This window comes from Fulmarus glacialis, unplaced genomic scaffold (assembly GCF_000690835.1).
Source record: "Fulmarus glacialis isolate BGI_N327 unplaced genomic scaffold, ASM69083v1 scaffold14582, whole genome shotgun sequence".
NCBI classification, from domain to species: Eukaryota; Metazoa; Chordata; class Aves; order Procellariiformes; family Procellariidae; genus Fulmarus; species Fulmarus glacialis.
The window spans coordinates 3,733-30,768 of NW_009197340.1; the positions used below are offsets into that span (position 1 = coordinate 3,733).

The following is a 27,036-nucleotide window of genomic DNA, read 5'->3' on the forward strand; positions in this document are numbered from 1 at the left end:
CTGAGCAGAGGACTCCCTTGTACCTGGCGCAGGAGAAGTCGTCGCACTCGCAGAAGGGCCCGTATATGTTTCCGAACTCACTCTCGTAGCAGAGGCACTGGTTGCAGCTGCACTCCCCTCTCCCGCTGCAGAGGGGTTTGCCCTCCGCCTCCCGGCACATGGCGTGGTGCATGTCCCCGCTGGCACCTTCCTCGCACTCGCACTTGGCCCCCAGGTAGCCGGCATCGCACTCGCACAGCCCGCAGGCATAGGTCCCGTTGCCGCTGCACTTGCCGCTGGCCGGCGCAGCATGGCCGGTGCACCCGCAGAGGCAGTTGTAGGTCACCGCCACCTCCAGCGTGTCCCGAAAGCCGGCGGGCTTGATGGTGAAGGCGTGGGAGATGTCCTCGGCGGGACAGCTCCGCGCCTCCACAGCCACCTCAAAGGAAACCTGGGGGGGAGCAGGTTGAGATGCAAGTTAACACACACAACCCCAAAACATCCGTCAAGGAAGGCAGGAGGGAAGGGCAAATGTCCCAAAGAAAAGCCATGGAGTGATTCCCTGGAGCAGGGCCACGCTCAGGGCATTGAGCTCCACTCCCAGGTGTGCAAAAAACCCCCCAAACAATTGCATGTCTAGCAAGGGCGTCCGCAGCTCAATGCACCGACATCTGCCAGTCCCATGGGAGGTTTGGCGTCCTTAAAGTTTTAAAACTCTTTACTGTCAGCTATTAGCAGTGATTTTCTCCATCAGGGACCGTTGGTTTCTGTGAAGCAGGAAGGAACCTGCCTATTCCCGTGAAATAAACAGGGCTAAACTCTAGCAAATAGCCCTGTTTTCATACTATTAAAAATAATAAACTCTGTTGAAACCAAGCACTAGCAAGGATTTAACCAATGCAGCACAAGGGCCCAAGGTGCCTACAAGATCATGGATTTAGAAGGTTTTATGGGAATCCTGATCTGCACATAGAGATGTGCATCAGTCACACAGTCCCAAGCTTTCAGCACGCTGCTAACGGGCCATTTTATAATGGATGCTTCTGTTAAGACTGGCTTCAGAAGGGTTATACATCATTATATGGTTATACATCACCCCCCTACTCATTTTCTGTTGCTACAATCCAGTATCAGGGATATTTTCCTTGGGAAAACCAAGACCGTCCTATGGCCGCTTGCTTGGCCCCAATTTAATCCTGCTGTTTGGTGGGGGTCTCAGGCCAGCCAGCACTGCCTGGAGCTGCTGGTCAGCAAAGAGGATTAACCTTATCCCAAGGAAACGAGCCCCTTTCCTAGACATCAGGAGGGAATGATTTTTCTCTGGAGTCATTTGGGGTCACCTCGAGCTCTCACTGCCCGCATGGCAAGAGGTGACATGCAGACGGATGGTGGTGCAGCAGCCACCTCCAGCCAGGAGAGCCGCACTCCATGAAGCCTGCCTTGACCCCCTCCCATTCCCAAGGCCTGAAGCAATTAGGCAACAAGCTCAAATTACAGAGGAGAAGGAGATCAGAAAGCAAGCTAAGGGGATCAGGGTAATCCTGCTCCCTTTCGCTCGCTGACACCCCCGCCTCCAGAACTAAACCCGGCAGATTAGGATCCAGTGCCAGCATTATCCTCTTTGGGGAAACTTTCTTACCAGGAATCAAATCTTCACTTACGTGGAAGTAATGGGGCCAAGAGCAGCTGAACAAGAGGGGAAGGAGGGATGGGACCCCTGTGCTCCTGTGGCATGTCTGCCCGTGCAGGCACCTCAATACTCCGGTGCACCAAAAATGGGAGAGGTACCAGTGCCGGCTCCCTGCTGCACCCCAAATCTTCTGCTGCCTGGGCAGAAGGTACCCTCAATTCATCCGGATCGGGAGAGCCAGTCATTCCCGCTCACGCCATCAGCCACTGTGGATACGGGCACGCACGTACCTGCTGCCAGACCCCTTTACAGCACGAGCTGCAGCGGCTGGAGCGACCCCCCTGCTCGTGCCAAAGCCGGGAGCCCAGGATCAACCACCAGATTAACTCTGCTACCTCGGGGGCTCAGGCTTTGCTGTGGGAACAAGGAGGGCACGTGCCTAGCGTGGCAATGCTCCAGGGATTTTACCCGCTGAGTGGAGATCCAGTAAATTCAGCTAAAAAAGCTGAGGCCACCTCCCTTTTTAACACTTCACATGATCCTTATTTGGCAGGGTAAAAGTCTAGCTACTGTTGACTCTTTCAAACTATTTTTATATGCCTCAGCGCTTAGAGCTCTGGTATGTTTGCAGAGCCACTCTTCTCAAATAAGGCAATCAGGCTGCTAACGAACCCGCACCCGCGTCCTCGCAGACAGCAAAAGCCTGGAGAAGGGGAGGGGGTTCCCCGCTGGTCTGAGTCCTCCTGCCCCAACCCTGCAGCTCAGCAACTCATTTATTTAACTCAGTATTGAATTTTAACAAGCAAAGATTAGCTTCTCTGTTTTTTTATTAAAAAGCACAGGATGGATTATGCCATGTATACTGTTAACATTAAGGGGCAAACTATATTTTTAGTCTGTGCTGCCATCCAATAACCCTAGGAACTGAACACAGGAGAGGAGGGTCACCGCCTTTCTGAGCACCCTGTCTTTTTTTGCAATAGCTCCAAAGTTAACCATGACCTCTTTACTCCGGGAAAGACAGGTTTAGATTAGAATCATAGAATCGTTTAGCTTGGAAAAGACTCTTGAGATCATCGTGTCCAACCGTTAACCTAACACTGCCAAGTCCACCACTAAACCATGTCCCTAAGCGCCACATCTACACGTCTTTCAAATCCCTCCAGGCATGGTGACTCAGCCACTTCCCTGGGCAGCCTGTTCCAAGGCTTGATAACCCTTCCGATGAAGAAATTTTTACTAATACCCAATGTACACTGCCCCTGGCGCAACTTGAGGACATTTCCTCTCATCCTATCACTAGTTACTTGGGAGAAGAGACCAACACCTTTGCTACAACCTCCTTTCAGGTAGTTGTAGAGCACGGTGAGGTCTCCCCTCAGCCTCCTCTTCTCCAGGCTAAACAGCCCCAGTTCCCTCAGCCGCTCCTCATAAGACTTGTGCTCCAGACCCTTTACCAGCTTCGTTGCCCTTCTCTGGACACGCTCCAGCACCTCAATGTCCTTCTTGTAGTGAGGGGCCCAAAACTGAACACAGTGTTCGAGGTGCGGCCTCACCAGTGCTGAGTACAGGGGCACAACTACCTCCCTACTCCTGCTGGCCACAATATTTCTGATACAGGCTAGGATGCTAACACAAGCCAGGATTCTCAAACAATAACAAGAAAACCTTGAATATATACCGGACCAGGAAAAGACCAGCAGACCACAGCAATAAAAATGTCACAGGTGAGAGCCTGACATGAATATCTGGAATTAAAGGAAAAAAAAGCCCATTCTTGACTATCACATCCTGCTGCCTGATCAAGACCTTTTGGCTCAGAGTGCTGTAGACAAAATGCCTTGTCTATTCCCTCTTTCTTCACAGCTGACCTTGGGCTGATCTACACCACCCAGAGCCACTTTTAGCAGAGCTGCTCTCACTGGGTTTCCATATTAACATGACACGGTGTGAGGAGAGCAGAAGAAGATGAGCAAAGCTGTATTTTATTGCCCGGGACCACTCATTGAGAGAGGTAAGCAGCTGCACGGGGGGTGAAACAGCCTCTCCAGGGGACGGACTGAATGGCAGACTCACCGTATCTCCTATTTTGAGATCCCCGCACTTCCTGAGCCCAGGATAGGACAACCCATCCTGGCATGTGGCAGTGAAGGTCAAGCCAATGTCCTCAGGGCTGTCCCAGACTGTGAGCTCCACCTTGGACCGAATACTCTAGAAATACAATGGGAAAGTAAACCGTCAGGTTCCCAAAGGCAGGTGGGTTTCTTCTGCTTTATGTTTCCTGATGTTTCTCTTCTTCTGATGTTTCCAGAGGGCAGCTAGGACATCTCTGCACCTATATGAAAAAAAATCACCCGTGCACACACATTGACATTTGGGTTTGACTTAACCAGGTCAGAATACTTCTGATGGATGTAACTTGAGTCACGGGGAGCTGCCTACAACCCCTGCGAGTGGCTTATGCCCTCTAGGACAGACGTGATGACCACTGTAGCCAGCACTGAAAAGATATGGATGCACAAGAAAAAAGAAGGAAGAAAACATTCTCGACCACAAATGGAGCATCTCTGAGCCAAAGGTCAGAGCCTCGTGTGTACACCTGCACCTCCTCCTCCCCATAAACCAGCCCCTTAGCGAGGCGCAAAGCCTGACTCTCCACTGGCAGTCCGTCGTACTGCACAGAGAAGGTGTAAAGCTGCACTAACTCTGTCCTGCTTTCTTGTTTTCACCCAACTGGTCAGAAAAATGTATTTCCCTCTTCAGAGAAAATGCCAAACAAAAAGTACCCTTTCAGATGCATCAGCTGGAAACACCACCATGGGAAAAAATAAATGAAAAATCTCTTTCTTTGTGAAACTTTTCAAAGTGAAAAACATTTTCCATCAGCGAGTTTTGGTATGCTCCTACCCCCTTTCTTCTGCTTCTCATCTCTCTGCCCTGCTGCACACACAGACTTTTAAAGTCAAAACAAAATGAAGTTCATAAGTATTAATTCGGAATGATGTTGTTTTGTTTCATTCTTCCAATGGCTGGAACTGATTTTTTTACAAGTGGTGTCCAAAGAAGACAAAGGTTTTCAAAACGGAGTTTTTTGTACAAAGACATTTATTTTCCAAAGCCAGCTTGCAGCTCCATCCCTCTCCCCCTTGTCCCCAACCCTCACCGAAGTGGCCAGATTAAGGAAAAGTGCTAATTCAGACCTTTTGCAAGTCCATGTGATAACAAAACCAGGGTTTACACGCCAGCGAAGAGCTAATACTTTTGGAAACGGGCAGGAAATAAATAAGTAAGTTTTGGCCAGACGAATCTAAACAGCTCTTGAGGAAAAAAAAGAATAATTTCCCGTCCCTCTGCTGTAACGGAGGAGCCGTTCATGGGGTGGCAATTTGGACCATACGGAGCATCCATCGCCTGCGGGATGAACACCAGCCAGTAAAGCTGAACATGCTGCTCTGCCCAAAATTATCCCACAGAAATTAGCTGTCACACTGCTACGCTCTCCCATCTTCCTGCCCAGAGGATCTCATCTGGGGCACGGCGGAAGACCTCACTATGACCTTGCGTGGGCTCTTCCTATGTTCTTATACAGGTGCAAGATTTCTTGTTAGCCCTATATAGCAATGCTATTAGCTTAATTGTAATGCTATTATTATTAGCCACTTTGCACCGTTACACAGCGATACCTTCTCACAGCACCGCAGCCGCCACTAAGGACGACTGCGGGATTTTGCTGCTGTGTTCTATGGTGGCCCCCAAGCCTTCTGCACCTTCAGGGATGAGCAGAGTATGCTGGAGAGACCTAGAGGAAGGACTTGGTCCTGAGATGGAGCAATGTCTCTGCCTGAAATAAAGCTGTCTGCTACAGCCCCGGAGAAATACAAAGGATGGATCGTTTCAGCGTAAAAACAAGGAAATCCTGAACCGGCAGCAGATCCAGGGATGGCTGTTGTGAAGGCCGCCCGCTGCCTGCCACGGGAAACCCATCAGTGGTGTAATGAGAAACACATCCGAGACCTGCCTGGATTAGGTTTAGGAAAGTGGTTTTTAAACCAGCATCCCGTTTGCTCCCTTCGGCCCAAACCCAGCCTGTGTGCCCAGGCAGAGACCCGCCAGGGCCGCGCCAGCCCGGGCACAGCCCCCCAGGAGCCTCTCCAGGCGTGTTGAGATCAGGGGAAAAGGTTTTTTTTCTTAGTGAGGACAGAGAAAAAAGACCTGTTCCTGTTCTCTCGTTTCATGCCCCTCCAGATGAGGGAGGGGTGACAGCACACCGGGCAGAAGAAAAAGGGAGAGAGAAGATGAAGAGATGGGGGAACGGGATCTCAGGGTAATGTAAGCCCTGAGCAAGTCTGATGTACGCATTGGTGGAGGGAAGCAGACAAGAGAGGACCAGAGACGGCCAAAGCACTGAAGGGGAGAGGCTGAGCCTGGCCCAGGCCACTGCCACCCCACAGGAGAAGATGGTCCCTGTTGTAGATGAAGGGTTTCTCCAGGCTCAGAGTTTACTTTCCAGGAGGAATAAAAAAAGCTATTCACTCCCACCTGGGAAACAGAAGTTTTAGCCTTCTCCCTCAGTGAGAATTTCCTCTTTCATTTCAGGAAAAAACAAAGCTAGCGAGAGGAGACGGGCTGGGCGGATGCCAGGTTTCCCACGGCCCCAGGCTGCCCGCAGCACAGGCAGGAGCTGCCAGCTCCCGGCAGCATGCCCGGGGGTCCCAGCCCACACCCACCACCCAGCTCAACAGGCAAAAAAACCAGCCCCAGTCTCAGCAACAGTTCATCCCACACTGCTCCTTCCATGGGGCACCTTGGTCTCAGCATCCTGGCAGTTTCCAGCCAGCTGCACTGGAAAGCTCACAAGCAAAGAGGAGGGAGCAGGACTGGAGGCATCAGATCCTCAATGGTTTTCATCAGCTTGTATCTACCTGCACAGGCTTGAGGGGTGGTGAAATGGAGGCATGGATGCATGTTACAGCTGGGAAACCGAGGCAAAGGGAGGTTTTCATGTGATGGCGCTGAGACCACAGGCAAAGTCAATGTGGAGTGAACGTTCATTTCTTTCTCCCCAGGCAAGCATCTTAGCCACAAGATCCTCCTTCCTCAAGGGGACAAACTGGGACAACTGGGCTTTTATTTTGTAGTATCTCCAGAGCCTCATTAGCAGCATTAGCTGCTCATTGCCTTTCCTCAGAGGGTGAAGCTTTGGGAAGCACTCTTCCCAAGGGCATAACCAAATGCTGCTTTAACTGCAGGGAGCTGTGGGGGAAGGAAAGATGAATGTTACAGGTCATGTGCACAGCACAATCCTACATGACCTCTGGATGTGTAAACTTCTCCAAAGAAGTCCTTCTTTACTCCCTTGCACTAATGAGCATAGTACCAAGAAAAAGAGCTTGCAGCCATCGAAAGCTGTGTCCACAGGTCCCATGCATGAAGAACCCTACCTGAAGGCTGACCCATTACAGGGTCAGATCTCCATGCCCAGCACCAAAACAGCAATATCCTTCCAGGAAAACAAAGAGCAGAGCCATAAGAATTCAGGGAGAAGTCAACAGAGATGTTGACAACTAACTACCCAATGAACGTGCAATTTAGCTACTTCTAGTTGATCTGCTCCCCTGATCTCCATGGAGATGGACAACATAGGTCAACAGTACAACTGCAGGTCCTTTGCTGTCCTTCATGGGCCCCACTGCGGCAGGGCAGGCCGCACTGCGAACGCCACACAGGCAGGGCTCCTTTGGGACCCAAGAGACACGGTGATGCTCATGACGTGCTGACGACTGACTTGTGCTGCACGGAGATTAACGCAAGGATGCGACCTTAGCTGGAGCCTGGTCACGTCCTTGGGAGGCCTCTGAACATCAGATAGCAAAGAAATGATCTATTTTACCTACCGGTGGGGTGCTCTGAAAGACAATTGTTTTAGATCGGGGCTGTATTTTGAGGGTAATTCTGCACACGAGAGACGTGGGGTGCAATCTCTGCTTCGCTGCAGGCTCCCTTGGATATCCCCGTGCTCCTTCTCCACTTCACACACCTTGTTTCCCTCTCCAGGGTGGATGCCTCAGCTCCGGCAGCATGTGGAGGACCAGGGAGGGAGGCAGCCAAGCCGGGTGGAGCACACTGGGGAGAGGCGAGCCGGCCGAGCTCTTGGCACTTTGCACGACAGCAGCTGCGGTATTAAAATGCACTTACGTTGTAGGCCTTGACGATCAGCTCAATGATATTCTTGGAGTCTTTGTGCAAAATCTCCACTGTTGTCCCAGGAATCAAGGCGGTAAAGTTCTTGGAAAAAAAAGAAAATGAAAAGAAAATGCTGAGATGCAGAGAGGAAAGCAGAGGGAGAGGAGAGACTGACCCCACGCCAGGGACACCAGCCACACACCCTGCCCCATCGTCCGGTGGTGTACACGGCTCCCGTTAACGTGGAGCTTTTGAAAGCAAAACATTGCTAATGCAGCACGTCAAACGCTAAACAAAGCTCATGGCCACAGGACGGGGACTAACGGACCCGGGTCTGCTGCCGCAGGGGGCAATGCACTCGGGAGAGCCGGCACCGTGGGGAAGGAGGTGCGGCTGCCCCGTCTCGCCTCACAACCCGCGAGCATCCCCGGAGAGGGGGTGGAGAATGAGCTCAGCCCTCCGGCTCTCCACAGGCGAGCAGCAGCATCTCGACCGTAGCAACGCGGCTGCTTGTTGTTTTCACTCGAGCCTTGAGAGCCGGAGCAGAGGTTTCCGAAAGCAACCTCGCCTGAAACACCTCCCCACATCCGCAGAGTAGCAAAACCCTGCGGGGCAGCTCCAGACACAGGCCGGCCCTTGCGGCTTGGGTCACCTTTTCCTTCTGAGGGAGTTCAAATTGTATGTGGTGTGTCGGGGCCCTGGACTCCGTGATGGAAAAACACAGCTGGGCAGAAACACTGCGTGTGATTAGGTAATGGGATTAAGTCACTGCAGAATGGGTTGAACAGGTTCCTGCTCTCTCGCATGCTGCACGGCTGGCAGCCATCCGAACATCAAGATTAAGCTGGAGTCTATTTTAGGTCTTCACATGCTCACTAACATACATATCTGTTTGCTCTAAGAAGCTTTAGTGCTTTTCACTGAAAGGACTAGTAGGGACGGACAGCGGGCTGAGCCTCGCCTGCCTGCATCTGCCTGCCCCTGCCAGCCCTGTGGGCAGCGCATGGCCACGTGCATGAGCGCTTATGGCTGGGCCAGATTAAGCTGGAGTCTATTTTAGGTCTTCACATGCTCACTAACATACATATCTGTTTGCTCTAAGAAGCTTTAGTGCTTTTCACTGAAAGGACTAGTAGGGACGGACAGCGGGCTGAGCCTCGCCTGCCTGCATCTGCCTGCCCCTGCCAGCCCTGTGGGCAGCGCATGGCCACGTGCATGAGCGCTTATGGCTGGGCCCAGCACGCTTGTGGCTGCCTCCGCTCCACGGTGCCAGCAGGAAGATGTTTCCACAAAGCATTTAAATCTCCCCTCCCCAGGCGGCTCGGCGGTGCTTACCTTGTACAGGACGTAATGACTTTTTGTAACAGCAAAAATCAGGTGGATGTTGTTTTCAGCCAGTTTCTCCCCAAGAAGCGCCAGGGAAGGATAATCCTAGGGGCACCAAAAGGGCAGAAAGACTGATGGGTAACACAGAAACAAAGACTAATTTCATTGCTCTTCTCCTCCCAACAGCAAAATTCTTTCCACACACATGGCATGTTTCGTTGCAGGATGAAGTCCCTGCTGTACCAGCACAATCCCAACTGAAATAGTAGAAATTCTGTCATCCCTTAAGTATTTCTGCTGCACCTTTCACTAGAATATATGACTGACAACACCATTAGCTGCAGCAACACCTGAAACACTGGATTCCTTTCCTTCTGCTTTGCCATCAGCAGACACACGTGTGTAACAAGCTGGCTGCTATCTCCAGGGATGCAAGGCAGGGAGGTTTAGAACTGCAGTAAATGGAAATGTATGATTTTTCACCCAAAGCAGAAACACCCATTGCCTGCTCTTTCTCCATACTGGAACCATAAAGAGATTATGATAAGCTCTTTAATTCTGCAGACTTCCCAGACAGAGAGGATGGCAGAAAGATATCACTCTAGCTACCCACAAGCAGCAAAATAATGAACCAGGGCTCACTTTCAGGAGACTAGCTTGAGTTTAAAACCCCAGGCTTCTTCTGAGAAGTGCTGTCCTCATTTAAAAACACCTCGTTTACTTGCAGACTGGAGGGCTGACTGAGAGCCTCCAAGATTCAAACATGGAATCACCAAGGCAGCATCCCCACGCCAGCTACCCAGCATAACTCCACATCAGTACAAGGGCTGTACTCCCTTACATATACACTTGCTAGGATTGCACTGGGGGGTGGAAAGAGGGTTTCTCTGAGGATCCTAGCCTCTGGCCATAATGCAGCCATCCAGAAACACCTCCTCTTACAGGGTGACACCTGTGTAGGAACAAAAATCGTAAGTAGTGCTTGTGATCTGCTGAATAAAGTACCCTTCTGCAGAAGGATGTGATAATTAGGTGGCAGGCAAGTACTCATTCACCCCAGGAGTTTCCTCCACTGAATTTAAATTAAAATGGCCAGTTTGCCTATTTATTACTAAGACCTATGTTAGTGTCGAGCTCAAAGGCTGTGAATAAGAGGAGCATCCTGTTGTGCTTGCTATTGTAACCACATCAAGGTGGGCTCAGCCTCCCCAGGGAGAAGCTGACAATCCACTGGACGTTTTAGAAAGGGATGACATATTTGATGTTTTCTCTACAGTTTGCAGGAAATCTGTTGCTCTTCAGGACACCAAGTTACTTTTCCCTCCCTTGCAAGCCCTGAAGAAATCTGCTAAGCTCCTAACCTGTTTTTGAGCATCACGGAAGCATTCACTGTGGTGGGATGCCCAAGGGGAATGGCAAATTTTATTCGCAAACTGCAGGACCGGCTAAAACCGTGCTGGTCAGTGGCTGCATTTGCCAAAAGCTGCTGGAGTCGGGGGTGGCTGATCTCCAGAGAGGTCCACCAACACCCCGAAGTCTCCAAGGGCTGGCCCCCCATGTTCCCCACTCACCAGCTGGCTGGACGCGCTGTACTCATTGGCTTCGTTCAGGTGGCACTGGCCGTCGTGGGGCTGCACCAGCCCCCCCAGCTTCCCATCCAGGGCTATGTGGGGCACGTCATCCGTCGTGAAGACCAGCAGGTGAGATGCCTCCTTACGCCAGCCGATCTTCTCCTGGGGGAAAACAAACCCCGTGAGACAGCCGGTCTGCCCCTGTCAAGCCCACGCTTCGCCCCTCGCCCTGCACATGGTCCCAGCCACACACCCATCCAGCAGCAGACCCGTTAGCACTAATTAGAAGAGTGCCATGCTCCTGTCCACCCATCCCTGGCAAGAAAACAAAATATCAGGGGCCCATCTAGCATTTCCCAACATCTCCTTCCAACACACTTACTTAAAAAGGCATGAGGAGGTATGTGGATTGTCCACCAGACCTTCTCTACCCAGATCCAAGAATAAGAATTTCAGCTGCTTTTATAGCCAAAGGAGACCTGCCAAATTCTTCCACACACATTTAATCTGACCTTGTTTCCTCAGCTCCGCGAAGCGGCCAAGGCAACAGCAAGAGCTGCAATATCCCCGCTCAGCATTTTCATTACCGCCCGCTCATAAAGGCTGCTTCTGAGCTGTGATGCACGAAGTGAGGTCCCTGCCCGAGGGGGGGTGGCTTTGGTGCACCCACATGCATGCGTATGCGTGCACAGGCACTCTGCCCTGGTCCCCTTCTGCACACATCTTCTGGAAGCGATGGTGCCTCCAAGCCTCCTGCCATTTCACTGTGCACCACTACACGTGCCCTGAACAGCTCAGTCCCCCTGCACCACAGCCCAGAAGAGCAGGGACGCACACAGCTGGAGCAGAGCGCGGCAGTGGGAGCTTTGGCAGTGGTTGCCTGCACTAATCCACACACAGCTGCCCCGCACAGCTCTGCTGTGAGCAACTTCTGCATATTTAAAAACATGCCAATTCCAAGCCATGCTCTAGTGGTCCCTATGAAAGCACTGAGATGTCAAGCACAGCACAAGAAGTGTCCTCTGAGCCTTCCTTGGTCCCTCTGTGCAAGGACCAGACATTATCACTGTCTTTCCATGGAGAGAGGTGCAGGGACAGATTTTTTTCAAATAAAGGGATAAGATTTAGATGATAAACGTTTCCCTCCCACGGAGCTTCCCCAGGTTTCCGGCTTTGCATCGGCCCAAGAAGCAGATCTGTGCCTACAACAGCACACCGAAGCAGTTTGTTGCAATGGAAGTGGAAGGAAACAGAGAAGCCCAAAGGAAATTTTTGGAAACCATAGTGTTGCAGCACACTCCCCTGCGCTCGCTGGCTGCTCCCACTGCCAGCTCATGCCAAGCCGGGCAGGCTGAAGTCCCGCCTGCCAACCACGGCAGGGAGATCCTGCCATGGCAGAGACCGGAACGAGAAAGCCCCATCTCCCAGAGCTTCCCCTTGGGCTGGCCACCCTGCAAAGGCAAATATGCAGGCCCATGCCTTCCCTCCCCACACACATCCAGCACTCCCCTCCCTCCAGCCCCCGGCTCAGAGCAACAGCGTAAATCCCTTGGAAAGGGATGAGGGAAAAGCTGGTAAAAGCTTACTAATGGGAACGCAGTGCAGACGAATATACCCAATTCCTCCAGAGCTTACTGCTCAGCTTATTTAGCAACACCTGACATCTACCTTTTTCTACAGTAAGATGCTAGCCCACGAGCTGCCGCAGCCCGGCTGCAAAGACACTTCCTATGGAAAGTGCTGGCGTGGGCAGGGCAAGAGGGCAGAGCAGGGAGAAGGATGTGGAATCATGGCTGCCAGTGCAATTTTCGCCTGCAAATGTGAGTCATAGCCCAAAGCCTGCTGATCTTTCCGATAAATATAACTCTTGCTTCAGGGACACTAGTCCAGAGTAGATTTCTTTTTCCTCCCTATTGCAGAAGGTATTTTTTCTTTAATGGTATTTTAAAGACCCATGCAACGCAAGTAAGGCCATAGGAAGAAATATTTAGCAATACACATCCTTTGCCACATACCAGCACATTACAGTCCAGCTCAGTATGCAGTGAGGACTTTTTTGCTCTGGGAAGCAAGAGTCATTCCACTCAAGTGACCCCACTGGACAAAAGGAAAAATCTTCATGCCAACATGTAATTTCTTAAGAACTTAACCCAAAAGTGATTACGGCTCTAATAATGCAAGAAGCAGTTGTTGGTCTACTCAGCCACCAGACAGAAGCCCATCCAGTTCATTTTCCTTTGTGTATCCAAAGCTGATTTCTTTTCTTTTTAAACAATTAAGGCAAGAAACTCCTGAAGAGATTAAAAGGATTAATTTGAGTTTCATTTCCTTAGAAATGTGGTACGCACAAAAAAACGAGCTGCATTCAAGCAGCAGTTATGAAGCCACTTCAGGGATCATGCTTCTGTTCACCTGCCTGCTAAGCCCACCTTTAAATCACGGGCTAAGCATCCTTTTACAGACAAACTCTCCGCATCTCCGACACACACTTTCCCACATAAACAACATCAGAAATGCTTTGGTTGCTCAGTCCGGGAACTCACTTCCAAAAAGCAACAAGCGCCCACAGTGTTGGTGCCAATATCCAGACACTGAGAGCATTCGATGCCTTGGAGCATCGGACCAGGGTGTCTCAGATGGGGTGGCCGAGCCAGTGCCTATGCCAAACCGAAAGAGCTGGAGACCTATGGAAAAAGCACCCGGAGGGGCCGGCACGCCGAGGAGCTGCCGCATCTCACACTGCCTCTGCCAGCAGCTTGCAAGCGCTGGAAAATACAGCTCTTCAGCACGCAGTTTCCACCGCAAAACCCAGAGCAGCACTCTGCTCCGTTTAAAACAAATAACCAAAGAGACTTTCATTTATTTTTACTGGACTGGGATCGTTGAACACAAAAACCTGCACTGACGTCTACCCCCTCATCTGGTTTTTGATCCTCATGGGATCTAAAGGATTTTGAAAGCAGGGGTGGGACCTGACCCAAAGCAGAGTGAAGAGGGAAGACGTGTCTCCGCAGGGCTGGGCACACCATGGATCCTGCCCCTACTCCTACGACCAGCTGCAGTTGCCTCCCGTACCCTGAAAGGCCAGCTTCGCACTCCTTACAGCCAACAGCGACTGCAAAACTGCCACAGCTGTCTCAGCACAGCCCAACCCTCCAAATCCTATTGAAAAGGCTGCAAAACCCTGCATCAGTATTTCCAAGCCCAAAATAAATATCTAAATTTATGCTTTGGGCACTGAATAAAAAGGGTTCAATTGCCAAGACATCAACTGCCAGGAGATCCCCCCTGGATTCATCAATACATCTAAAACCCCACCAGTTTCTCAGGTGCAGACCTTTTTGGAAGCAAGAAACAGATACAGGTGCAAGACAAGTATGCCTTAGAGATTAAAAGCCAAAACCTCCTTCGTTTTGTGTAGCTCTGAAAGGTGCCTCAGTGTCTCCCAGATGTCTTGGCCATCTCCATGTACCAGTGTCTAGCAAGCACCAATCAAAACTATTTCAAAAGACACTTTATTTTCTAATCCAGCATTATCTCCTTGCTGCATCTTAGTATATAAGATCTGAAACTTAGACATACCACCACGCCATATGATGCTTGCACTTAAAGAATGGCAGAAAACCAAAACACTGCAAATGGAAAATGTAATTACAGAAGGTTGATTAATATTCCTGGCTAACCATTTTAGCATCAGGATAAAGGCTTATTGTCTCTGGCTCTTTCATTGCCTCCAGAATAACATTTACCATATCTTCATCTTTCAGAAAGGAGCCAAACCCTGGGCCTGCTCATTAGTCTGTATTAGCTGTACAAACTTCCCCCACTCCTTGGGTTGAAAACCAGGCCAAAAAATGACTTGAGCGTTACAAAGCTCTTAGACAGCTCATGCGGAAGAAATGCTTGATATGAATTATAGTATAAAAATACCTAGTCAACAGAGTAGGTATTGTTTCTGACACCTCAGTGCTTGAAGTGGAGGAGAAGACCACACTTGGACACCATGGCTTGGAAACAGTGAGGCTCTGCCATGCCACCACCGGCTCTCCCTGGGATGCCCCCACTGATGCCACAAGCTCTGCTGCTGAGCACAAAGTACTTCACAGTCAACACGCTGCATTGCCCCGAAGGCAGGGGACTTTCTAAGTTCATAACTGTCTTAAATCTTGGGTTTTGAATATGGTAGAGGGGATGGAAGCTGGAAAAAGCGGGAGCATGCCAGAGAGATGCAATGGGGTACCACAGCAGTGATGAGGAAACCCACCCCAGAAGGCACCAAGGTATCTGTATGCTCCTTGCCCTGCACCAGGGAAAACAGCTCCTGAGTTACCAAAAAGTACTGGTTGTGCAGGGTTCAGTCCCCACGATACTTCATTAATCACCACTGGATGCAAAGCACCATTCATTGCAGCAAAGAGCATCCTCACCAGGAAGTGGCATTCACTGCCACCTCAGGTGTCTGCCACCTTCACCCGCCTCGACGGTGCTGAGGCCCTCCACAACCTGCGGCCACCGACCAGTCTGGGCCATCACTCGGCCACCGTGAGGGAAACTAGTCACTAAGCTCCTGTTTTGGCTACAGGGCTTAGGAGGTCAATCAGCTGGCCCGAAATTTTGGCTATTCTAACTCTGGACGGGCGGAGCCTTTGCTGCTCATGCCTGCGATCAGCAGGCAGCTGCTCCACCCACAGCAAGGGGCTGCCAAGGCAGCGCAAGTTGCAGTGCAGCCGGTTCTCCTGCCTCACACACCGGTCCCATGGATTTTCTTTCCCACCCCCGAGCTCCGGTAACTAACCACCGCGGCTGCAGAAATTCCTCTGTCATGACCTGCCACATCATGCCAAGAGCCACGCAAGCGCACACGCTCACCTCTGCTCACCCTTCCTAGAGGATGCTTAGTCCTGAATTTAGATGGCACCAGCATCTAAATTCATCTTCTGAATTTAGAAGGGACCAGGCTGCGCACTCAAGAACCAGAGTCAAAGATTTTGGTTCTTACCAACAGTTTGAGACTGCCACAAACGTGCAGGAAATATCTTGCAGGTCTCCTGCCTTCCAGCAACACCTCCTTGTGATACACACCACAGTATGCACCGAAGGGAAACGTTGTCCCATTTTTGCAATAATGTGGTGGAAGGGACTGGAAAAAACACACGGTGGGTGGCACAACTGAGACACTGTCCTGAGATGTCTCTGTTCTAACCATGAGAGCCACCTCTCCAAAACTGAGAAGACGAGTATTGGGAGCAGCACTGTAGTTGTGCCAACAACAATATCTGTGCCAGGCTGGGAGAGGGAAGACGACTGTTGGGTGGCATCAGATCCAACAGGGGCAGGTTCAGTCCTATCACAGGCATGAAGCGTAAATGAAGCCAACCCAGGCAAGGGAAGATCTGGTTTCCCACAAGCCTGCGTCCCATCACCCCTGCAGACGATGCCTATCTCCTGGCTCCCAAAATTGAGACCCAGAAGAAAACACGCCCACCCAAAAGGGCTACACAAGGCTGGAGCAAACGAAAACTAAACTGTATGACAAGAGGGGAATAAGCAACCGGAGCCGTCCCTGGCAAGCTGGGCAGCTCAGCCGCATCGCAGAGGGGAGCAAACACTTCCATCCCTGACACACAAAGGGCTACGGAGCAACCCACTTACTTGTTCCAGAAAGATCTTCAAGCAAACAACTCCAAAACCCCGAAGGACGTGGCTAACATGGCACCAAGCTAATAAATTCTGTCTTTAATTGCTGCTCACAGCTCCAGTTTTGCTGACAAAGAGGGAGAGCAGGCTATCAGCGCCTGGAGGTGGGATCATCCAGCCCTACACGCCAAAGGGGGCAGGTACGAGCAGTAGCAACCAGCTCCAACCCTCAACACGGGTCAACTGCTGCAAGATGTGTTTGACACACACTTAAGAAACGCATTAAGCCAACGCACAGTGCTGCTACACAAAAGTGTACATGAATATTAAAGGATTTCATCCCAGGTGCTCAGGGATCAGCACCTAGAAGTCTGATCGTGCAATGAAATCTCAGACCTAAATTTGCATTTGCAAAAGCTCCATTTTTACCCCTTTAAACTAGAAAAGGTATTAACCTTTTTTTCTTTGCCTGTTCCTGTACAAAAGCACACAAAAACAATAGCCTCTACTTTTGCAGGCATCTTTTATGGTTTCTGCAAGAAAAATTTAGTAGTTCTGAGAAATGGCATACTGAAGCCTTACCCTGGTCCAAGAACAGAGCAGAAGAAACCTCCTCCTCTTTTGCTTTGCATTTAAACCCCAGAAATCAGAGCGACTCACCTTGCACACGGCAGCCTGCAAAATCGCATCGAAACCACCCTCTGGAGCATCTCGATTGCGGGAAACCTTCTGTTTCTGAACTTCTTCATTGAAACGGTCGACTTTATCCGTTAGGGACAAGAGGTGGCGGAAGCCAAAGGATGGGACGCAGCTGGGGAACAGCTTGTAACTGCAGGAGGAACAGAGGAGTGGTCAGCTAGAAGGAACCCCACCAGCAGCGAAGAGCTGCAGAAGCTCCCAGCTCTATGAGACTGGCTTCCAAACCTCTGTTCAGCGGGATGAAATACTTCCACAAGGCTTCATGTTTTGGATGCTTTGATTTCTGGCTATTTATCTACAAAACTCTACAGTAGAGCCCATCTTTTTGGTCCCCCCCCAGGGGCTTTGAGCAGCTGAAGTTTACAGAGATCTCACCAGGATCAAACGTCTCTCTCTACGTAAGGTCCGAGTGGAGACACCAAGCACCAGGCCATGCAGCTCTGGAGTTTCTGCACCCATAAAATGGTTTTCACACTGGAAGTCTGCAGTGCAGGATGTGACCCGCAGTGATGCAGAGGGCACATTTTGGCAGGAAGGCCAGAGTCACCCTCCCCAGCAGCTCACAATGGTGGGTTGGTGTCAAAGGGCACCATGCAGGAGAGTCACTGCTGACAGCTACTTTTCCCCTATTTTTCAACATGTATTTTCATTCTGTCATCCAGTTTTCTTGGCAATACATGCCACCCTGCACCCACTGCACGTCACCAGGCACCTGGCAATTGCACACCACGAGATGCATTAATAACTAACACCAATTCATGCATCCTCCCGCTCTCCCTGCAAGCCAGTGAGCAAACACCATCTCCGCTTTCCAGAGCGCCACTGGAGCAGAAAGGTAGGAGTGGCACCCTAAGGCAGAGAAATGCCTCGGCAGCCTACCAGAAAAACTTCTTTTTCCGTACAAAGCAGTCAGGAGGCAGCTTTGGTGCTCACCGCGTGGCCGGGAGAGCTCAGCAGAGCAGCTCCTGCAGCGTGGGAAATCAGTGAGGGTGTGCAGGGGAGAGGGACAAGAAGGGTTAAGAAGAAAATGTGTTTAAAAAGGAGTTGGGCTGGCACTAATTCATTCTCATCTTCAAAGACAAAAACCTGGAGAACAATTAAAGGCCTCTGCTGACACATGACCCACTATGGGTAAGCTGTAAGAGGCTTTTTACACAAAGGAGTGTTTAAGATTTACCACGCCTGGGAACTCAAATCCCTCACAAGGGACTCCAGAGCAGGGATTTCCACCTGCACAGCCACGCATGCACCCAGCCACGGGGCAGGTCCCACTGCTTTGGGCCCGGCTGGCAATTAGAGCCGCCCCTTGTGATCAGCCCCATGTTCAGACTTGCATCCCGCTCGCGCCCAGGACCAAGGCGAGGAGCGTGCGATGTCTGAAACCTCCGCACCGCAGGGTCTCAGCAAGCAGCCCTCAAGTCATACAGTACATCTGGGTGCTCGGTTTGCCCTGGTCCAGGAAGAAAACACTGACACACTATAGGGTCCCACATCCCACTAAGATGTATAGTTTAATGCTTTTTTGTTTGTTTTACACTCCAGGTTTGCTGGCAGAAGTTGCAGGCAGCAGCAGGACTGAGGACGGATAGCTGAGTGACTACGCAAGGCACACAGCAGAGAGGGTGGGTTATCTCAGGCTGTGACCTGCACAAGTCTATCGCAGATAGATGGGCAATCAGGCAATCAAGGCAAATCAAGGCAAACCCTCTGCCTTCCTTATCTTTTTAAATTCAGTGTTTGTTTCCTTTGTATTATCTCTCTTGAATGACACCGTGGCTGCGAAGAGGCCATGTCCTGGCTCCCCACGAGATCCCAACTGGGATGCTGAGCCAGGAGCAGGGGTGAGCAGCGAGCTGAGGTGGGATGGAGGAGGCACGAGGGTTCTCAGCCAGACCCCACATGAAAACACAGCCGCACTCCACCCGGACAGCCATTGCCATGAGGAGGAGGAGGAGGAGAGAGCCTGGACCAGGGGCAAAAAACCACCCACCGCAGTTCATGTTTACTTGCATCTTTGTTTAGATGCGAGCAAGCCACTGGACAAAGTCTGCTTTGACACTAGAAATAGCTCCAAACAAAACCAGACTTCACAACCCACCTCACTGCCACATCACGAGCCACCTGGCAGCAGCGACAGCCTGCTCGCAGAGCAGGCAGGGGAAGGCGATGCCGCTGGAGAACAACGAGCCAGCACCCCTGGTTTGGATGAAGAGACAGATGGTGACTGGAAGGGAGCGTCCACCAGACAAACTGCCTTGGGCAATCCTTCCTAATTTCCCAAGACCAGGCTGGCTTAATGTAACCCATAAACAGAAAAGCAACCACCTTGGTAAAACCAAAAGGACATGTAGATAGCCTGATCATGGAGGAAGAAGACGAGGCGACAGCTCCTGATGCCCTCGATGAAAGGGCATCAGCAGTTTCAGGCATGCCTTGCTGCAGAGTCGTCCAGCTCCACCTTCTCCTCCTCTCCCATCCCTGCCCTCCCCTCCTGCACCTTTCACCCTATTTCACTTGGTAAAAGCCATGTCACTTCAATTAAATCACACACCAGTCAAACAAAGTTTCCGAGATTTCCCCTGCTGGAGCGAAACCCTGTCCCCAGCCCGTGAGCAACATGAGCGGGTGATGGAGACTGAGGATGACAGAGATGACTAAGCACATCCGTCTTGAGGCCATGCCAAATTTTGGGGGGAGAAGAGCTATGAAGAGTGTAATGTATGGTGCCGTGGCAGCAGAGAGCCACCTCCCTGGCTTAGTCAAAGTGGTCAGTTCTGGCTATGCTTCATGGCCAAAGCGTGAGTTTTTAGTGTTAAAATCTATTTGACTTTTCTCTTTGGACAGAACTGGTGAAAAGAGAATACAGATCATTTTGTGTGGTCAATGGTCAATGTGCAATGAGATGCCAAATGCTTCGTCAACACCAAAAGTTGGCCTAGAAACTCATAGCTGATGCAAGTTCTCTTTAATCTGCCTCTCATATGGAAAACTTAAAGGATGCATGCTTGCAGAGCTTGGCATCCGTCTGTGCTGTGATATTACAATGTAAGTGTCCACGAATGGCTCAAACACAAGTGCTAACCTTACTGCCCTTACATGACTAGGAAGCACCCCAAGGATGGATGAGGTGAAGACAGCACCATGAAGTTAAGTGTCAGTGGTGACATTCTCCCAGGAGGGCACTTCCTGCTGTATCCATCCTTTCATGCCAACATCCAAACCCATCTGAGCCTGGACACCGTCCACTATACTCAATTTCACTCTGGCATAATCCCTGATTCAATGGACTTGATCCCGACTCTGGCGGTTAAAGGGCAAACAAAAAGACTCTAGCAATAAAAAAAAAAACACGGAGGAAGACTCTGATATCACTGCAAAGCAAACCACATCATTTGTGTCTTTCGCAACTGCCAGTCTGCTTTCCTTCCACAGCAATTAAGATGAAAAAACCTGCCTGACATCTGCAAAACACTTTGCAAGAACTCATTAATCAGTCCTACAGGCCCTCACAAATCTCACTTCACCCAAACACTTCTGTTGGGAAGGGCTTGCATTGCCTCGGTCTCCTTATCTGTAAAATGGAGACAAAATGCTTAATTGATCTACTCGAGGCCAAACAATGACTCAGAGCTAGGATCAGAAATCAGGAATTTCTGGCTCTTGCTCCTTTTTCCTAAAGTCTGTAAAAAAGCCTGCTGTGTCTGCATCCTCTTCAGGTGCTTAAAAATAGCTTCAGGCTCCCAAGATAACAGTTTCCCATCTCTAGACGCAGAGATCTCCCAACAGCCACTGCAAAATCGGAAGTTGTCCTATTTTGAATCGCTCTGGAGCATCCCAGTGACAGCTGCGGCTAATTAACATTCCCAAAAGCCAGGGCTTAAGTGTGGTTCATTATTTAAAACAAGAATGGGAAGAGAAGACTGCAGCCAGGCTCTGTGCAAACACAGGGCTTGTCCCTTCGGTTGTTCCACTTACCCAATGCAGGGATTGTTTTGGTATCTTGGTGCCGTGTAGGAGAAAGGAGAAATGTTTTTGTCCACGAAAGATCCAAACCCCAGCCGGAAATTGCTAGTGAGCTTTCGCATCTCTTCAGCCAGCTTCGTCCCCAGATTGCGAATATTATCTAGGTCGTCGTTCATGGACAGGGAGAGATCCATCAGGTAGTAGAGGTCCACGGGATAGTCCTCCACTTGCCGAACCTGAACTCGGAAGGAGGTCCGGTCACCTGCGCACACACAAGAATTGAGAGTGGTGAAAAGGAAACTCCTAGCACACATAAAATCCAGACCGCACGCTTTTTTTTTCCCCGCTGCAGAGCAGACAGATCACTTCCAAAGAAGAGGGTGAGGGGAATAAGCTTTTCCAAATCCATCCCTTAGGAGACTAATAGGAAAGCAGTTAATGACTTTGGGTCCTTTTAAGCTATGTAGCGTACTGGCTGGCAAGAAAAAACCACATCTATAGAGTGCATGTCTCTATTTTACTTTGGAGATATGGGAAAGGGTCTTTCCATCTCAGCTGAGAGAATGAACATGAAAAATGCTGCTGTCCCAGACTGTGTACAGTCCAGGGGCATTTTCTTAGAAAACTGGAAAGAAAAGCAAGCAGAGTGAACCTTAAATGGATGTTTCATGGACTACTGAAAGAGGGACCCTGCACACGCTTACTTGGGTATGTCCCCAAAGCAAACCAGGAGCAGTCCAACAAGTCCTGCACAAAAGAGAGAAGGAGGTGGAGCAGAAGGAAGAGGGTCAGGAGAAAACAGCCAGCGTGAGATGAATGCAAGAGGTCCTCTGAGCTGTGCAGGGGAGTCAAGTCGAAGCAGACACAGAAGAAACACCTTTGAAAAGGACATCTCCCCCAAAAAAGAGCTGTGCCACCATCATTCTGGAGAAAGCAGGGCAAAAGGGAAGTGAACTGGAAAAAGAAGGCTGTTAGGGTCACCCAGGGAAGTACCGAGGCAGAGATGAAGCTTCCTGAAATGATGAACACAGGGGAAGGAGCTGACAGGGCTGAGTCACAGGTTGTGCAAATGTGAAGAAGAGCAGAGGAAAGCCTTTCCCCTGATTTGGCCCTTTGCCAAACCGCTTTCACCAGAAATGCCCTCCAGAAGGGGTGCCCGGGAGGGGAGGCCACCACTGGCACGGCCCACACCTCAAAAAAGGTGAAGTGGCTTCAAAGTGAACTCAACTTCATGCCAGACGGACCTTGGTGAAGCCAGGGAGGAGGTGGCAAATGTTTGCCTTATGCTTTGCTGAAAAAGGGGTCTAAATGGAAACCCCAGACTCCAGCACCCTCAAACCCCAGGCTGGTTTGGAGATCCCACGTCCCCAGCTGCCACCTCGGCCCCTTTTCCAGCTCAGTGGGGTCTCAGACCCAGGGACTCGGATCCTCTCAAGATCAAGCTCCCCCTCCTGCCCACCTCTCCCAGTTCTTCACGGCCGAGGCTGAACTTTGGGCACTGGCAGGTTCTGCAAAACGCTCATGGCTTCTCCTCCTCTTCCCCAGAAATGAAACGCACATTTTTTAGTATTGTGAAAACATTTCCCTAACCATTTTACTGTTCTCCTTATTGTCCGGAGCAGCACAGCTGCTTTCACTTACTTCCAGCCCAACAACACGCAGCAGCAGCATCCCAAAACCACTGGCAAGACATGGTACGAGGGGCTTTGCAGCCTGGCAGGCAGCAGCCCCGGGCGGCACCTGGGGTCACGCTGCGCTGAGCTGCACACAGGGCCAAACACCTCCCTGGCTCCAGGATCTGCTTCGTAGTGATTCCAGCAGCCACCCCTGCGTGCGGGGAGCGAGCGGACACCCTCTCCCAGCACTCTGCAGCTGCTTTGGCCCAGCAGCATCACCCCCTCGGCAAAGGAGCCGGGGTCCCAGCACCCAGGGGGATGTGCATGAAGGTCAGAGCCTGCCTCTTTTGCAAACAAAGCTGTGAAGGGTTTAGATCTGGGTCTGCCCTCTTTGCTCCCCTGGTTCTCTGTGCATGTCAGCCAGCCTGGTGCTGGGGTACCAGAGGAGTCAGCTACAGCTCCTAAACCAAGACCTTCCCTCTATTTAGTGATTTCCCTGCACATTTAGATCAAGGATGCCTTCCAAGCCAGGGCTTCGTTCTTACAGGTGATTGCTCCCCCCTGCAGTCTCTACAACCCCACCTGGCAAAGGCAGGGCTGCGAGAGGCACCGTCCACAAGCGTGCACACGTAGGTATGGCCCAGATACCGGCTGCAGGAAGCAGGAAACTCTTGCCATAAATATTCCTCCTTATTCTCCCCAGCTTTCTTTTCTGGCAGGAGCAGGACTTTCCCAGCACAGCACTGAGATGTGGCATGCAGCAGGACGCAACTAAGCACAGGGCCCACAGTAAGCAAAGCGATCGAGGTGGCTCAACCAAATCAGGCGGGCCTGACGCTGCACCTGGCACACATTTTGGGGGGGAACAAAGGAGCGTACCCCTTTATATAGTGCAATACCTGTTAGCACTGATTGCACGGTCAGAAACGGTAATTGCAAGCTTGACTTTAATTCAGTGCTGCAAGAATGTATTTAACTCCGGCAAAATTAATTCCCATGCCTATTTTTTTCATTCCTACCTATTTTTCCCACTGGAATATCCAACCCTTTCAGAAAAAGAGGATGTGTGCTTTTGCGTTTCCCAACATTTCTGTTTCCAAAACACTCTTCTTGCCAAGCAGGTCCTAAGATGGGAATTCTTCTGCCAGAAAGGGTATTCGGGATGCTCTAATGAAACATTCTTCTCTTAATAGTTATGAATTTATTAGTCCCTGAGAAGCACCAAAAATAACAGGAGCCAAGGCCGGGTTCTTCTGTCATTCCTAACTGCACAAATCGATTATCTCAGAGAAAATATCGCTAATGTATGCAGATATAAGTGCAAAAGAATTTATACTCTGTGCACGATATTACTCTCACACTACTAGTGACAATCCAGCGCCCTCCTTCCTCACGTACCATCACCACCATCCTCTCCCTAGGGCTTTTACTAAAAAGCTTTAAACTCAGAACTGAATTCAGAAATGTTTCTTGGATGCTGTCACACCAAGGCAGTGCAGAAACTGGAAAAACTTTTGGCCAACTTAAGAACGCAAACTGGACAATCACTTATCCACAAAAAGCTCTTCTTTCTGCTTGGTGAGGCTTATGGCTTGATGGGCAACACAGCTTGCAACAACTCATTGTTTTTAATTCCTTTTACACTATTCATATTTTTCATCTAACCAGGACACGCTGCTTTACAGCTGGACCCAAGATTAAAAAGCAGTATTATAAAAACTAAATGCTCGAGCTGAAAGCTACCCTGTAAAGACATCGGTTTAAGGCCTTTGGAAATTAGCTGTGGGCACAGAGATTTGGGGATGTGACTTCTGCCACGGGATGTTTAGATCAAACTGCCTGGGTGGGATCAGTGAACAATTGACAATTCGCTCCCTTCTGCTTCTGCTTAGCGGTCTAAGTATAAAAGATCACCATCACCATGTGAATTCATCTTTGAAATAGTACACTCTTCATGCCCAAAATGAAGTCAGCGTTGTCTCCTTTTTGTCTTGGGTTCACAGGGTGAAACCCTCAGGACCCATTCTCAAGCTCAAGGATTAATGGATAATTTAAACTGGGGATGCTAATACATGGGTTTAGGAAGTCATCAGCCCTGAGTAAGATGGAGTGCTGCCCAACACCAAAAAGAGAGCAAAAAGGGGAGATACTACTAAAAACACCTAGGTACGTCCCTCGTCCTGCAATGACTCCGATGCTCTGCAACAGGCGCGCAGGGAGGGGAGCTCCCTGGCCCAAAAGCATCCGACAGCACGGACCCCGGGAAGCCGCAGGGAGACAGACCCCCATGCCCTGCCGCAGACTGGAGCGGTGGGCATCCGCGCCTCCAGCTGGGCAATACTGACAGGGATTGGGAAAGGGAAATTTGCTGAGCGCCAGGCACTGGGCGTGAAGGAGGGTCTGTGGGAGGCGAGATGTCGAAGCTGAGCCAGCCCTTTCCGCCAGGAATTGCCTCAAGAAACAGGAGGAATAACAACTCCCTTTTTTTATGGGAGCAAACCTGTTTCATCAGCAACATTCAGTTGCAGAAGCCATGCACCTAGCCACGCATCCAGTGACAACTACCCTCAGGTATCTGCTTTCAAGGCTTTAAAGCAAAATCTCTTTACCTTTGAGAGTCTGACCGATGACAGCAGTCACACTGCTCGGGAAGAGTTAATTAAGAGACATGAAGACTATCCAACCCATAGAATTAAAACAAAAAATCCTGCAGCAACTGGTAGGCTCTGGGAGGGCACTGGTAGCGTGAGCACCAGCTCAAACTCCTGTTTTTCTTGGGCAAAACCTCGTATTTCATTTTTCTGTACGCTCATGAGAGTTGTCACAAAACTGTAAGCCTTAGAAACCCACACCAATTGCTTCTAATGAATCAAGCTTTTATATTTGCCTCTTAACTTTGCAATAAAGAGCTTTTTTTTTCCCCCTTCAGAAATATCAGCTGCCAAATTTTTGCAAGAATTCTGAACCCACATTAAAGCCTCCCCCCACCATGCAAAAACTTTTGATAACAAGCATACTCGCATGGCTCAGCCTAGCCCTTCCCTTCTAATTTTTAATTAAAAGGAAAAGACTGAAGAAGAGTGATGGCTCAGGGGAATGAAACAGGGATCTGGCCACAGTCCAAGGCCTGTGTCGCAAGTTCAAATCTCCATCTTCGGCCTTGATCCCACGTCTCTTTTGCATACCGACAGAAAACAGATATGCGTTTTTGTTTCCAATTTATAGAAGGAGCTGTCTCAGTTTAGAGTCAAGCACTGTCAGCTTGGTGAAGGATCCAAAGTTAACTCCTTCCATCCAGTGATTACATTTTTTAAGTTGAGAAGGTTCCTTTTAAACACGTAAAGGTTAAAACCAGTACTGACAACAGTTTTGGGTGGGATTTGATTGACCTTGCATAACAGCAGTGTCCTCTCATAGAGAACATACACCTCAGCCCCAAACCTGTTCGTGATGCACCACCGAAATTCACGGGCTCTGGAAGGGGCCAGCAGCCACCTTCTTTAGCAGGCTACAGGGTCACGGGCTATAACACGGTCTTGGCATGTCCCCTCCACCCTTTCTCACCCCCAACAAGAACACACCAGCATACGACTCAGAGCCGTTGGGGACTCACCAGGACGAAGATTCAAGGCGACCTTCTGAGGCGTGATCTGCGTGACATCCAGGTGGGTCTGGCCGGAGCCCTTGCTGCTCAGAGGGACGTTCTTCACCACGTTGATGCTGCTGCTGGGGTTTTCGATGGCTCCGGCACAACCATTTGCAATCAGGTTCTGCAGGAAGTCACACCGCGACGTGATGGACTTCGTACTGCCGAACTCCTGGGGGGTGAAGAACGGACAAAAGGGAAGGGGAGGAAGAGACATCAATCCCACAGCAGGAGCTTTGTTTTGACGTGCTGCTATCTGTAGCAAACAGGAGATGACAAGGAGAAGCTGGTATCATTTGTGGTGGCTGTACTCAAAAGCAGCCTGCACTGAGCCTTGAGCCTGTCAAAGGGATCTACCAAAAAAGAAATCCTGGGAGGTTTTGAAAATTGAATTTGCCCACAGACCACTGCAGCAGAAAGCTAAGCCTGGGTTTTCACCCCAGCCACAGCAGCAGCGCTTGCTCCCAGCCCTGTGAAAGCAAGGCAAAGTGTTTGGTTTGCTGCCTGGACAGCAGATTCCCATCTCTTCCAGGGAAAAAGGAGAAGTTATTTTTTGCATGTGCATCGCCTTGAAAGAGCTTTGCAAAAGAGAGAAGAGAGGACAAGGAGGTGGCACCGTGGGAAGCAGGACAAACCCATCAACCCAGTGAGCCAAGTCAAGATGTGAAACTGGAGAATGGGGCTGGGTGGCTCCAGGGACCTGCACCCTCTTCCCCGGGCGAGACACCGCACGTCCGCACACAAGCACTGCGTGTCTCCCCTCCCTCACACCTCTGCACTGCAGGC

General features: G+C 50.3%; 1 protein-coding gene across 1 annotated transcript; it reads right to left on the reverse strand.

Moving 5' to 3' along the window:
- ITGB5 (integrin, beta 5) lies at positions 1–26,459 on the reverse strand (the record flags this gene model as incomplete). Its single annotated transcript, XM_009572513.1, has 8 exons — positions 26,218–26,459; positions 21,001–21,250; positions 16,987–17,155; positions 10,690–10,851; positions 9,128–9,223; positions 7,805–7,894; positions 3,686–3,820; positions 1–430 (listed from the first exon to the last, which is right to left on the reverse strand). Coding segments are annotated over exons 2-8 (1,264 nt in total), but the record flags the coding sequence as incomplete, so codon positions are not given.
- Between the last annotated feature and the right edge of the window lie 577 nt (positions 26,460–27,036).